The 13648-nt window shown below is 37.3% G+C and overlaps 2 protein-coding genes across 2 annotated transcripts in view; one reads left to right on the top strand and one right to left on the bottom strand.

The window, feature by feature from the left end:
• The window catches only part of LOC131694957 (uncharacterized), a 108548-nt gene extending 101008 nt beyond the window's left edge, over positions 1 to 7540 (top strand). Inside the window, exon 9 of the mRNA XM_058983503.1 lies at positions 6709 to 7540. Coding sequence (XP_058839486.1) covers positions 6709 to 6859 — 151 coding nt within the window. The 3' untranslated portion in view covers positions 6860 to 7540. The remainder of the gene's footprint in view (positions 1 to 6708) is intronic.
• A 954-nt stretch (positions 7541 to 8494) lies between these two features.
• Positions 8495 to 9352, bottom strand: LOC131676288 (uncharacterized). Its single transcript, XM_058955408.1, has 2 exons — positions 8905 to 9352; positions 8495 to 8844 (listed from the first exon to the last, which is right to left on the bottom strand). Exons 1-2 carry the CDS (start codon positions 9350 to 9352, stop codon positions 8495 to 8497), a joined length of 798 nt encoding a protein of 265 aa, XP_058811391.1.
• Positions 9353 to 13648: the final 4296 nt, after the last annotated feature.

Here is a 13648-nt window from a genome sequence, read left to right as displayed (position 1 = left end):
AGGCTTTCTAGTTTTTCATTTGACTTATTTTATCATAAATATTTGAAGTTGACCTTGTTCTTTGTGAAGTACTCTTAATAGAATTCTGCATTCTAAAAAGCAGTTAGTCAGTAGAATATGTCTAATTGGTAAACTTTTAGCGAAATTTTTTAAACGAAAAATGTGATTTCCATTATTTGAACTTTAAAAAATACCCGCAAGGGACCATTCATAAATTACGTAACGCGAAAATTGATCAAAATTGACTCCCCTTCCCGCCATGTATCAAATTGTCACAAATTTCTTTATCCCCCCCTATTACGTAACAAAATCTTTAAAAAAAATTCTTTTGTTCAGTAAAACCATGTTACGTAACGATCACACAACTTGTCGTACCCCCTCACACCCCCCCTAAACACGTTACGTAATTTATGAATGGTCCCTAATGAACTAGTAGATTTGAAAAAATGATTAATCTGAATTAAATGTCCACCACATAAAATTTGCCAGGATTTTTGAATTCCTGAAACTTTAGAAGCACAGTTTTCCGTTAGTTTTGACAAATTGAGTTAAAGTAAATAATTAGCTCACATTAAATTTGGGTAATTATGCAATCCATTAGACGTTTGTTTGACAATTCAGCGGTGGGTTCTGTCAACAAGTCTACTCCTGCGAACAGAAAAACTCGTCCGACAAACAACTTTGTTAGTCTGATTCGTTTGATGTTGGATCGAATCAACGATATTGTCGGACGTCGCATCCCTCGGAGTAACGTCAGAATAAGTAAACAAGAAATAATCAGCTGATCAGAAACGTCTCATGGATTGCCTAATACATACTTTTCGAAGTTTAGCAATTATTATTTAATGCGTCAATTCAATTCGTCAACATGATTGAATGGCTCGTTTCCAATGAAACGTACAATGGAAATGTGAGACAACGCTCGAAATGTTGTGTAAATTGCATATCCGTAGGCAATTACTTGGCCCAATATTGTGACGCCTCCAAAGGGAACAAAATTGTCTACAGCTGACTTTAATCGAACTTTATCGGAAAAATAGACGGAATTAAATAGTTAATAACAAAAATCTCGTATTATAAAATGAATTATTGGAAAAAATATTTACGATTTCTAAAAAAATCATCAGTTCAATTGAAGTTTATCTATTTATTTTACGTAATATAGATGCTGAACATTTTTAGAATATGGTTTGTTTTTATTTCGATGATTTTGTTAGAGATTTTGTCATCTTATCGTAAGTTACTGAAAAAAGTTTCATTTTTTTATTCATTTCGTTTATTTGATAAGCACAAATGCGTTAGCTTGGCGGTGCCAAATTCTTTTGTTTTTACATTTTGGATATTTTAAAACTAGGAGGTTACAATGTTGAAATATTTTTTTTATAAAAGAGAAAAATTTTACAGCTATCTTAAGACTAGTTTTTAGGAAATATTAACAGTTATCTTAAAACTAACAATATAGTTTGCTAAACAAAAGGGTGAACAATTATTTATGCAAAATTTCACAGGTGTTTTAAAACTAGGGATACAATTCTATTTACAATATGGGGGATAATAGTTTTAACAAAGAGGTAAAATTACAACTATCTTAAAACTAGGAATACGGAATACAAATTTGATTTTTATCGGAGACTTATGCTTGGTCAAGATATTCAGAGGGTAAAAAGTTTCATTTGATCAAACTTATCCCGGTGATCGAAGAGACCTCGTACATACGGTACATGGTCTCACATAACCAATCGACATGAATTGATCACCACCAAAAATCTTGATATAGGTTGGATGAATTTGCCATAGAACAAAAAAAAATATTTTGGCTTAAACGGTCAAAGTCTCTAAAACATTGTAAGCCTCTGAGAATACAAAGTCTTATCTGTTTGTTCTTTTAGCTGACTTTTTCTTCCTGATTGATAAATTTTGACCAATTTTTCGTTTACATGTCGCTAAAATATTATTAAATAATTTATTTCAAAAATAGTAAAAATACGAAAATATGAAAAAATGAACGTGAAATAAACTTCAATAAAAAGCATATGCAAAGGACGACAAATTAGCAATGATAAAGAAATACATATATACCAAATTAAAGAAATCATAAGAAGTGGATAAAGGAAATGAATAAATTTGGGATAAAATATTAATTAAAGCGACTAAAATGGAAGGGAATGAGTAAAAGATATATTTATGTTAAAAATGAACAAATGATCGAAATGGAGAAACATCCAAAAGAAAAAGAGAATAAAATAATGAAAAATTGAAATAGCACAATGAAACAAAACTTGACAAAATCAAAAAAAATGTAGACAGAACTAACATACACAAATCGAATAATTTACGAAATGGAGCAAAAAAGTGGATAAATGCAACTCTGCAGACTAATTACACAATAAGTTAGAAATAAAGTTAGATGTTAGAAATTTGCAAGGAATGGATAAAATAACAAATGGAATTGACGAAAAATGATGGCAAGAAAAATAAAGAAATTTAAGAAAATGAACGAAAATTAGTAAATAGGAAAAAGCTAAAAACGTCACAGTGCAGAAGAAATTAAGGAAAATTCTATAAGTAATTGAAGAAGTGAAACAAGCGTAAAATAAATTTAAAAGCTGGCAAAATAAAAAGCCCAGCATGATTCCGAATTAAAATAACTGGGGATACGAAAAATGAAAAATAATTTGTATATTCTCAAGAAAATGGCAAAACAATAAAAGTGAAAAATAAACAAAAATGACGTATAGAACAAAATCTGCCAAATTGCTAAATGTAGAATTGAAGATAATGGAAAAGTGAAATACCAGAGGAAGCAAAACAGCATGGAATAAATAAAACAAACCGATAAATCAGAAACGAATAAAATGGCAGAAACAGTGGAAAAATGATTTTAACCATAAAACATGGAACAAAATGCATAAAATGCAAAAAGGAGAAACTTTAAATAAGAAAACTAGCAAAAAGCAAAACAAATATATATGGAGAGATAAAGAAAATAGAATAAAGGCAGAATGGGAATAATAGTAAAAATGTTAAAAATACCGCTTCAAATGGAACAAAATGCAAAATGGAAAAAGTACACAAATGGATAAAATAGAAATTTTCTAAGAATAGAAACTATAGAAGAAAAAAGAGAAAAATACATAAAAATGTGAAAAAACCTCAAAAAATGGATCAAATGAAAAAAGTTAGGGATTTAGATGAAAACAAAAAACTAAATTATCAAAAAAACCATGGACCAATTTCCAAAGAAAGTTTGCTGTTTGATCGAACGAAATTCAAGCTTTAAAACAGCATGATCGTTTACGATTTGTGGATTTTTATCGATTGTGTAATTTAAACAATTATTTACCGAATTTGGCAAGACTCAATTCGATGGCTCGAAAACAGATACTTTGAAAATCCATAGAAAATCGTAGCGAGATATGAAAAATATCGTAACCTAAAAGTTAATTCATCTTATTTTTTGGTTTTTTTTGGACCAACATATTTTTAAGCACCAATCGACTACAGATAAGACCAATGACGATGAATAAGAGCATAAAGTTTTCTATTATCTAAAAAATAAAAAGGTTGCATATCTACATAAATGTAAGTTGTTCAAATCTGTTCGACTTAGAATCCGGACACATAAAAAAGGTGTTTCTCGTGATTGATTTGTAGTACTAAAAATGTAATTTATTCAAAATGAAGATAGTTTATTGTACTTTCATAAAACAAATTGCAAAAATTTGTAGTACGACGGCGTACGGAGAAATTCGCGGACTTTCTTGAAAATTTCCTCTATCATCTCCCGTACAATGGAATGATCAACCTCGGCGGCCGTTTCTTTCCAACAACGATTCAATTGTGCAGCGTACTAAGTCAGCTTTATAGTTTTCTTAAACCCTCTGCTGCTCAAATTTTTGTTTTGATAAAAAAAATATGATAATTTAACTAAATTACATTGATATATTCAAAATAGTGATTTTTCTGCGTTTTCCTAGAATTTTCAACTTTCAACGTCGAATTTATTCAACATTATGATTACAAGTTATGTATATTTGTATAATAAAGGTGAATGTTGCGATGAGGTTTACGCAGTAATGCCGGTCGTGTTTTTAATATTCTACAACTAATCCCTCATAACCCGCCAAAAGTGGAGATTGGACAGCAGAGGCATAACTTTCGTTATACAATTGTCCAGTACTTTTCGAGTGGGTGAAGGGTGCATTGAAATCCTTTTGGACGAAATCCACCGTCTTGTCACGGTTCCATTGTGATACCTCCCAGCAGTAGTGGCAACTTACCAAATTTGGCCAGTACATTTCCCCCAAGAAAAGCTTAGTTTTGAGTGCGCAGCTGCAAATTTCTTACCAGATCTTTAGTTTTCGGACGAATTTATTGGCGAAATAAAACTTGAATTTGCTAGAACATCACCCCTTGCTGTGACCAGCTAAATCTTTTGTCCGGAAACCTGAACAAACGAACATCCAGCAGTTATGATGAAAGAAATAAAAGATCCATACCTGTTTTTGTTCACACGACATGTGAATTGTTAGCCTAGATTATCGCCATAAACGGCCTTTTTAAATTTATTGTATAATTTCTATCATCTGAGCTACTAGAGGAATATCTATTATAGAGTTGAACAAGTTCAAACCACAATTTGATTGTTTGAATGGCCAATCACTGAACCAATACTGGAGCAATGCTTAAATGTTTATTTTAATCTCAAAAGTATTCCTTAAGACAGAAATAAAAAATCGGTCTTTTGCAATTTGAATTATCATCTAGCCAAAATGCATTTTTAAATAATTACTTCTGCCCTATATGATTTTCTTAACACAATAAGTAATACCGAAATGAAAAAAATAAATAATAAATAAATTAAATTTTTGCAATGGACAAATGTAAAAACTTTCCTTCGTTATTGACCTTGTCAGCTGCAACGTCGTTATTTCGTTGTGCAAACAAATACCTTGACTAAACAACACTTTGGGCCGTCGTCAAAATGAATGAAAAACAATTTGTATATAGTCAATGCAAAATAACTCTTAAGATTAATTTTTTTAGTTTCTAAGAGATCTAAAAAAATCTGATCAAGTTAATTGCCAGCAGTTTAAAAAAAACTTCAATTTATATATTTGTTTTTCAAGATGCTTCAATTTATAATTTCTTATGAGAGAAGCTATCCTAATTACATCAAACCCAAGATATTGAAATTTTATCTGTATTATTAAATCAAATTTAATCGACATTATATTTGTTCGATATGATAGTCTCTGACCAAATCCGGGCGCCTTTGCAACTCCGGGTCACCTTCTCCCCTCTCGGCGGCCCTGCTAAAAATCATGGAAACAGCATTCTTGAATTTAAGTCTGCCATTTTGGATTATAGCTTAGTCATGAACATGATTCTTGGATCTTTCGACATCTTTCCCGTTATATGATAAATCACCATATTTAATTTTGAGCCATCCTCTTGAATTTCGAAATGGCAGTATATTTGAAAATTAACTCAGACAAGGCAAGAGCCCAAGATCGTCAAAATCCCTGTTGTGAGTATAGCAAACTCGCGTACGTATCTTCAATGTCAATTGTATCGCCGAAATTTGGAGGAAGCAATTTTCTTTTTTTACATTTCAACGACATTCAATTAGCTAGATATTGTTGGGTAGGAAAAGTTATGAAAATTAGAGCTCAAGTGAGAGCAAGGATGTGAAGTAAACAGATCGGAAAACTAGAAGTGGCAGGGTTATTAGAACAGGCTTAATATCGTACGGGCTTAATCTTTGTCTTTTGCTAATGAGAGTCGAACTTAGGCAGCATAACTACGAATCACCCGAGTTCACCAGCATGTGTCCTGGTATAGATAGACGTGTCCATCTTTACCGTGACAACCGTGTCGGTTGTCACGGTAAAGATGGTCACGTCTATCTATATCAGAACACATGCTAGCAATCATCATTGATTGATGCTAATCGTCGACAGGTTTTCAGTGGTGATCTTGCGTGGGTTTTCTTTTGTCGGTTGTCACGGTAAAGATGGACAAGTCTGTCTATGCCAAGACACATGCTGGTGAGCTCGAGTGATTCGTAGTTATGCTGCCTAAGCTCGACCCCCCTCAGCAGAAGACAAAAGTTAAGCCCGTAAGGTATTAGGCCTGTTCTAATAACCATGCCGCTTCTAGTTTTCCGATCTGTATGCTTCATATCCTTGTTCTCACTTGAGTACTATGGCTCTAATTTTCATAACATTCCCTACCCAGTAATCTCTAGCTAATTGAATGTCGTTAAAATGTAAAAAAGAAAATGTGACTAACATAGTCGAAATAAAAAAGGAAAAAAGAATATACTATCAGTATAAAGAATATTTAAATAATGCTTTATTTGAAGTTTATAGTGTTTATATTTTAACCAGAATGTGTGTCAAATATATACGTACATATTGAATGTAAAAGAAAATAATACTACCAGAGAACAACGAATCTGCCAAATTAATAAAAAGAAGATTCTAACCAACCTGTACTTTTACAAAATAAAAAACAGTCATCCGTACTTAATCGCACAATAAGTTTAAATATTTCAAAAATAAATATGAAAAGATCTCCATAAATCTGTATAACTGACAACACTGCACGGAGTGCGAAAACGCCTAGCAGTATGCAATCACCGCAGCGAAAAAAGTAAACGCCAACTAACGCTTTTCTTTCCGCCTTTTTTTAACCTTTCACCAGGGACGCCTCGGAACTGCAGAAGCCCACCTCAACGAACGGAGCCGTGATTCGGTTCTACCGGTATGTGCAGGCGGCACGCGATGGCCAGGACCAGCGCGATTGCCGGCAGCTTTACTCGCTCTGTACAATCAACATTGACAAGAAGAAGTAGTAACGTGCCCAAGACAGCCGACAGCCAAGCTCCCCATCACAGAATCGTGCACGCTTAGCTCAATCGCCCGTGATGCAGATAGGGATGTGGAATCGAAACAGGGACCAACGAAACACGGACCTCCGGATTACGAATGTGACGAACCCCATTTGACTGTGCGTGTGTCGGGTAGCATACCGACCCAACGCATTAGGATCGATGAACAAATTTATTGACTGCCACTCAATGATGTAAATAGTAAATAGCCGGGAGTGGATGAATTTATGATGTTTAGCAAAATTAAGTCAATTTCTTCCGCAATACAATCTAGCTCTGGAACACTCGTGTTTGTCGTAGCATTAATTTTAACTGATTATATCTAGTAGGAGGAATGCAGCAGTAGACTAGTGAACTGAAAAGGGTTATCAGGTGTCGGAAAATGCCGTTAAAATAGTTACTGAGAGTACGCGATTTAGGTTCTATCGAATACACTGCACATCTACAGCCTAGGATCAACTTTTGCTTTGGTCAAACATTTCGAAGCCGTGCTTTGAGAAAAAAGACGCATGCACACTTACGTAATTTATTTCAGGTCGTTTGAAACGTCGTTCGCTGTAGGAAGAAGCTCTATCTAGTGTTAGGTTATTTATTTATTTATGGACACACAAATCTAATTTATTTATTTATTGATCTGTAAAAAAATAGGACTAATAAATCAAAAATAGTGGAATGAGTTTTCTATTGTATAGTTACGCTTATTATTTACATATCCCGCAAAAAAGACATTCCAATTATATTTCGATTGGAAATTTAGTGAAGTGTGGCAAATTGAATGGAAACTGTGTTAGCAGTGTTGCCGAACAATGCGGGTGCTGTTCCGGAACATTTCAATTGAAAGTGTGGAACCAAACACTTGTGTGGCAACTTAAGTATGACAGTTTTTGACAAAGGGGGCTTGGGCAATATGACACAGATTTCTGAAACGCCCACCTATTGGGTAAGATTTCTCGTGGTTTGTATTTTTTTATCCTTGCGGCAGCGAGGATTGCCAATCATGGTTTCAATAAAGAGTAGTTTAAATCTCACGAAATCAATTGATGTTCCTTATAATTTCCCGCATGAATTCGGTAAAACATGATACCAAAGATGTGATGGCTTTGTTCCAATAAAATCTCTCCACTAGCGTTCTTGTTTTAGCCAAGGAAGCATCGATACATACTTTTTAGAGAAGTGCGGAATTACAATGTGTCCAATGAAAGCGAGAAATATTTGAATTGATTCATTTTTAATATTGAATCAATTAGAATGTATGCCCAGAGTAGGTCTCTACGAGGGCTCTCCTTATCGATTCCTCAAACTTGTTGGAGAAAAATAATGCTTGGCATCTCGTCAATTGGGCTTTCTCCGATTTATTAGTATTCTTTTGAAGAAGCCTAATCGGTTATTTGATCAACCTACGGTCAGAATATTTTTCATGTAGTTTTTGTTATCGAGTAAAAATAAAAAAAAACACTATTAGTAACTGTTCAACAAAACAACAAATCTCGTCACTAAAATAATTTATTCGCTCACATCAACAATCGCTTAAAAATAAATAACTTACAACTTTGGGATCATCCGCTACAGTCTACCTGTAGCCAAACAAAAAACAAACCATTACAGCTGCCCGGCATAGGCTTGCTCCTGAGCATCCAGCGATCGTTTCTTCCACCCGGCCGGTGCCTCCCAGTGCACGTGCGGATGGCTCAAGTGATGATGGTCAATATGATGGTCCACGTGGTGAGCATGCGGTGGCGGATAGTGAACCACTTCGTAGTTAACGATCTTTGGCTTGGCGAACTTAAAGATAAGCATCGCCGCCGACAGGACCATCGAGAGTAGTCCCAGCGTCATCGCCTTCCAAGTCTTAAGAGCGATCAAAGCGAGCGCAACCGGAACCAGGACAGTCGATTTGAACTTGATTCCGAGCAGGAAAGGAATCATGACTTTCTTCACAAAGCCACGACCTGCGGTGGTGAACATTGGAACTAAGTTAGTATGAAAACCTTGCAAATTAAAATACATACCTTCAGCAACATTTCCATCTGTCAGTGGAACTACCAGCTCTTCGGCGAGCCCACCCTTCGTCAGAGAATTTGGGATGTAAGCACGGGCTTCCTCTGATTGCAACACCTCCGGAACTCCCATCTTCAGGGCGTGAGTGGAGAGAAAACTGTCGATTTTGTTCAACAGATAGGCTACCTTGTTGGCGCGCTGTTCTCCCTCAGCCTCCGGTGTTTCCTCTTCATCAACTCCAGTTCGAATAATGGTCAAAGTGTCGGTTATTTTGATCTCATCCTGTTCGGTCGCTTTACTCAACCAGGATAGAGCCTTTGATTTTACGCACTTTAAGTTCACATCATTAAGGCAGGTATTGTATATATCAACGGCAACGTCGACAGCCGAGCGCGGTTGCTGGGCGGTAACCGTACCGAGGGCAGCTGCCGCCAGGATCAACACCGTAAATAAGCGCATTGCACAAAACTACCGTTAGAAACACGCGCGCTCCGATTCTGCTGTCCTCCCGCTAAGATGTGCACCGGACGATTAGTTAAATCAATATGAATTGCTTCATATTCATTACAATGGATTTTATATCGCGCTTGGGGGCAAACTGGCCCCGACGACGGTTTGGTAATATTTCGTCGTGAAACATTCCCCCGGCAGTGCGTCGTTGATTTGATTCGGGGGTGTCAACACGAAGTGCGCCTTTTTCAACTGGAACGAACCTCCACGCAAAACAATGGACTGACCAAAAACTATCACGCAGTGTCACTTATGGCTTCAGTGTTTAATTTTCGTCATACCCTCTGCTACTACTGCCACGGTACGGTACGAGCACCACCGGATCGCAGCTGATAAGCAGGGGAAATCAGTTAAAACGGAAGCTACGTGCACCGAATGGCGGAATGCGATTGGAAATGGATTTCTCCGTGCGTTGGGCACTTGCGTACCGACGAACGAAACACTTGTGCGATGATCGATTAAAATTCTTTGCCATGTTTAGATGGAAGTGTGGGCACTGAAAGTGAGAGTTGCTGAGGTCCAAAATTTTTGATTTCAGTGGTATTTAAATGACAAGAGGACACGACAAGTCGTTTGTAACAGCTATCAACAGTGGACTATATTTTTGACATCTCTGAATGGGCCAGCTGATCAACACATTCAGAGCTGGCATATTTATGCCATAAAATAGTTTCGGAAATGATTACATGAGCGTTGCCCAGTTTTTAGAATCTAAAACTTGCTGTAAATGTCAAAACCATAGGATATACACGGGCACGACGAGAGGGAGGTTCAGCGGAGGCAACTGTCCCGGGCCCGGATCATTCCTAGGGGCCCGTATTTTTACTTGAAAATAAATATTGAATTGGAAGAAAAAAAAACTGAATTTTACGAATGGAAAAAAAACATTCTTGGTCAAACACCAATAGCCAACATTTCACGTCGTATTCATGGAACTATCTATATTTCTACAAAACTAGTTCACGTCAAAAAGTATAGACACTACATTCGAATGTTTAGTTGGGATCTTATAGTTTCTTCTGTATTACAAACTTAACTATGCATCAAGAACGCTTTCCTGGACGTATTTCGTTTCTTATGGTAACTTTTCGTAATTTGAAGATGCACTAATTTATATTTAGTATACACTGAACCCCCCATTTACGAATTTTTTTACATCATATTTATATCATATCATGCGTTACTTTTTTCGCAAACCAAACTCCAAATAACGAACTCTTTTTTACGAACCAAGCTCGTAAAAAATGTTTTGAATACGTAATACGGAATTGACGAGTAGATGACGCAAATCGATGTCTGAAGCCATTTTGAAATCCAAGATAAGTTTAGATAAATTCTCCATAAGCTCAACAATATGGATATTTTCGGAATGGGGTTGATGAGTGGATGACAGAAATCAATGTCTGAAGCTATTTCGAAATTCAAGATGGCGACTTCCGGTTTGGAAAAATTCTCTGTAACCTCAACAAAGTCGATATTTTCGGAATGGGGATGACGAGTAGATTGCTAAATGTGTGTGCCATTTTGGAATCCAAGATGGTGAATAACCCAAAAAATTTAGGCATTTTCTAAATAAGATAATTATGGAGTAGATTTTAGGTATAGCGTTTAGTTCTGCGGATGACATGGGTATGGAAAATTTTTCTCAATTGGAAGATGCTATCTTGGCCTTCAAAATGGCGTCACTCGTCGATTTCCGTTATCTACTCGTTAATCCCACACAAAAATACCTTTATGGTTAGGGTTATACAGAAATTATTCGAAATAGCATCAAGCTACCATTTCCATCATCTACTAGTTAAAGCCAGTTCCAAAAAACCCATATTGTTAGAGTTATCGAGAATATTACTTAACCGGATATCACCATCTTGGATTTAGAAATTACGCCAAACTATTTTTTCTTCATCTACTTGTCATATTTCATATTGTTTAAGTTATCGAGAATACTGCTCAACTGGAAGTCTTGCATATCAAAATTACGTCAAGCATCCATTTCCATCATCTGCTTCTCAAGCCGTTTACGAATATTCCCAAATTGGGAAAGGTCATCGAGAATTTGTTCAACCGGAAGTCGGCATTTTGGATTACAAAAAGGTTTCGAATATCCATTTGCATCATCTAATTGTCAAGCCATTTCCGAAAATACCCATATTGTTAGGGTTGTCGAAAATATTGCTAAACCGGAAGTCGCCATGTTGAACTTCAAAATGACACCAAATTTTCAACATCTACTAGTCCAAAAATACACATATTGTTTGAGTTATCAAGAATATTGCTCAACTGCAATTCACCATCTTATATTTCTAAATTGCGCCAAACATCCATTTTCATTATCAGCTCTCAAGCACGTTCCAAAAGATCTCAAATTGTTAGGGTTATCGATAATATTGATCCACCAACGAAATTTAATAAGAATGTGAAGCGAACTTTTTTACGAACTAAATCCCAAATAACGAACACATTTTCACGAACGAATGTATTTTACGCCATTACTTCATCGTTTCGGATAGCCTCAGTTTCATTGAAGCGATTTGTTCGATGAAACATGGAAAGCACTCTCCGTACTTTCTAGGGAAAATACGGGAACTCCTTAGTGCTTTATCTGAAAAATCGTTCCGGATTTCCTTGGTTTGAATGCCTTCGCATTGCTCCATCCCGACTCTTTAAGGTGGGTGCTTTAGAAGGTGAAGCTATATGAAAGACCAATTTGTCTCAAGGAATTTTTTAGTATTGCTCATCAGGGGACTCCTGAAAGTTAGCATACTACATGGAACAATGGGGAACTAGGAAGGGAGCTACATTCGATAATCCCGAAGGTGTCAACGAAACCTTGATTCAAGGGGATGGATATGAGTCGTGATTTCCTTCGTGCGATATCTCGACTTATGGCAAATCACTACACGCTGGACGCGCATCTCCGACGTATTGGGCTCGTGGATAGTGGCATCTGCGTTTGTGACGACGGCTATAACGATATCGAACATATTGTCTGGGTGTGCACCGAATATAGCTCTGCCAGGTCTCGACTGATTGATTCTATCCGGGCCCGAGGAAGATCACTTAGTGTTCCAGTACGAGATGTTCTGGCAAGTCGTGATGTCCCCTATATGTCACTTATCTATCTGTTTTTAAAGTCCGTTGATACCCAGGTTTAGACCTCTTTTCTCTCTCACTCTTTTTCAGAAGTTGCTAATCCCTACCGTCAGCGCCAGATGTCACCGCGCTTGTAAACCTGGTCCAAAATGGTTCCCTGCGGGCCCAAGAAGTAGAGGCCGGCATTCCAGCTCATGGTGTCTTGGCAGTCATTATGGGGCATACGTTGGTCGTCAAATGTTGAGATAACATAGTACTCACAAGCTTCCTATCTCATGCCCCCACGTGAGACTATCGATGACACTTGATCGTTAGACCGACGATGGCTGGATGCTATCAGTCTTCTGCTGTAGCAGCGGAATGAGAGGGACCTAATGGACTGGTTTCAAAACCCGACTGACTATGACTGGGATTCGAAGGGATGACAAATATGCCAAGCCACGCACGGAGCCTGTGGGGCACCAGGGCGCACCCCACAATATTGTCAAGCAGGGTCGACATTTTTTCCCCTACCCATTCGTGGGAATATAAGTTTGGAAGAGATTGCGGCGATGGAGGTGGAAAGCAAAACCTGGGGAGCGGCTGAATAGTGGCTCGTTGGAGACTGTTGCGTCCGGCACATCGTCCATTCTCAGCTCTCCAGCTAGAAACGAGGATCGGACAATGGTCAAGGAGAACACAGATCAGCCCGGAGGAGAAACCGGTGGGTCGGAGAGCTTCGAGAATAAAACAAGAGGAGCCCAAGAGACTCGTCGCTTAAGCGGAGCGGTGAAGAAACGCTCTGGGTGGCTGTCGAGAAACGGCCTCAAATCCGCTGAAGCGCTACAGCTGACAAAAATTCCAATAGTGAAGGCACCAGTCAAGCGACTACGTTCGACGGACACCAAGATGCTAAACACTAGTCGGTGCAGGGATGAGCCCCAACCGTAAAAGATCGAAGGGCAGGATCCAATATCGACAAAAAAACTGAGTAGCGTTCAACATTCAACGAAATGGTAAAGTCGAACTGGATGGCCCCCATTCCGGTTGGGTACCCTGTGAATACCCTCAACCATAAACAACTGAATGCTACTCGAAGCACACTGATCGATAGCGTTATGGAAAAATGTAAAAAATGTAAAAAAATTCAAAAAATGCAAAAATTGCAAGAAA

This window comes from Topomyia yanbarensis, chromosome 1 (assembly GCF_030247195.1).
Source record: "Topomyia yanbarensis strain Yona2022 chromosome 1, ASM3024719v1, whole genome shotgun sequence".
Lineage (NCBI taxonomy): Eukaryota > Metazoa > Arthropoda > Insecta > Diptera > Culicidae > Topomyia > Topomyia yanbarensis.
This window is presented reverse-complemented; position numbering and strand designations above follow the sequence as displayed.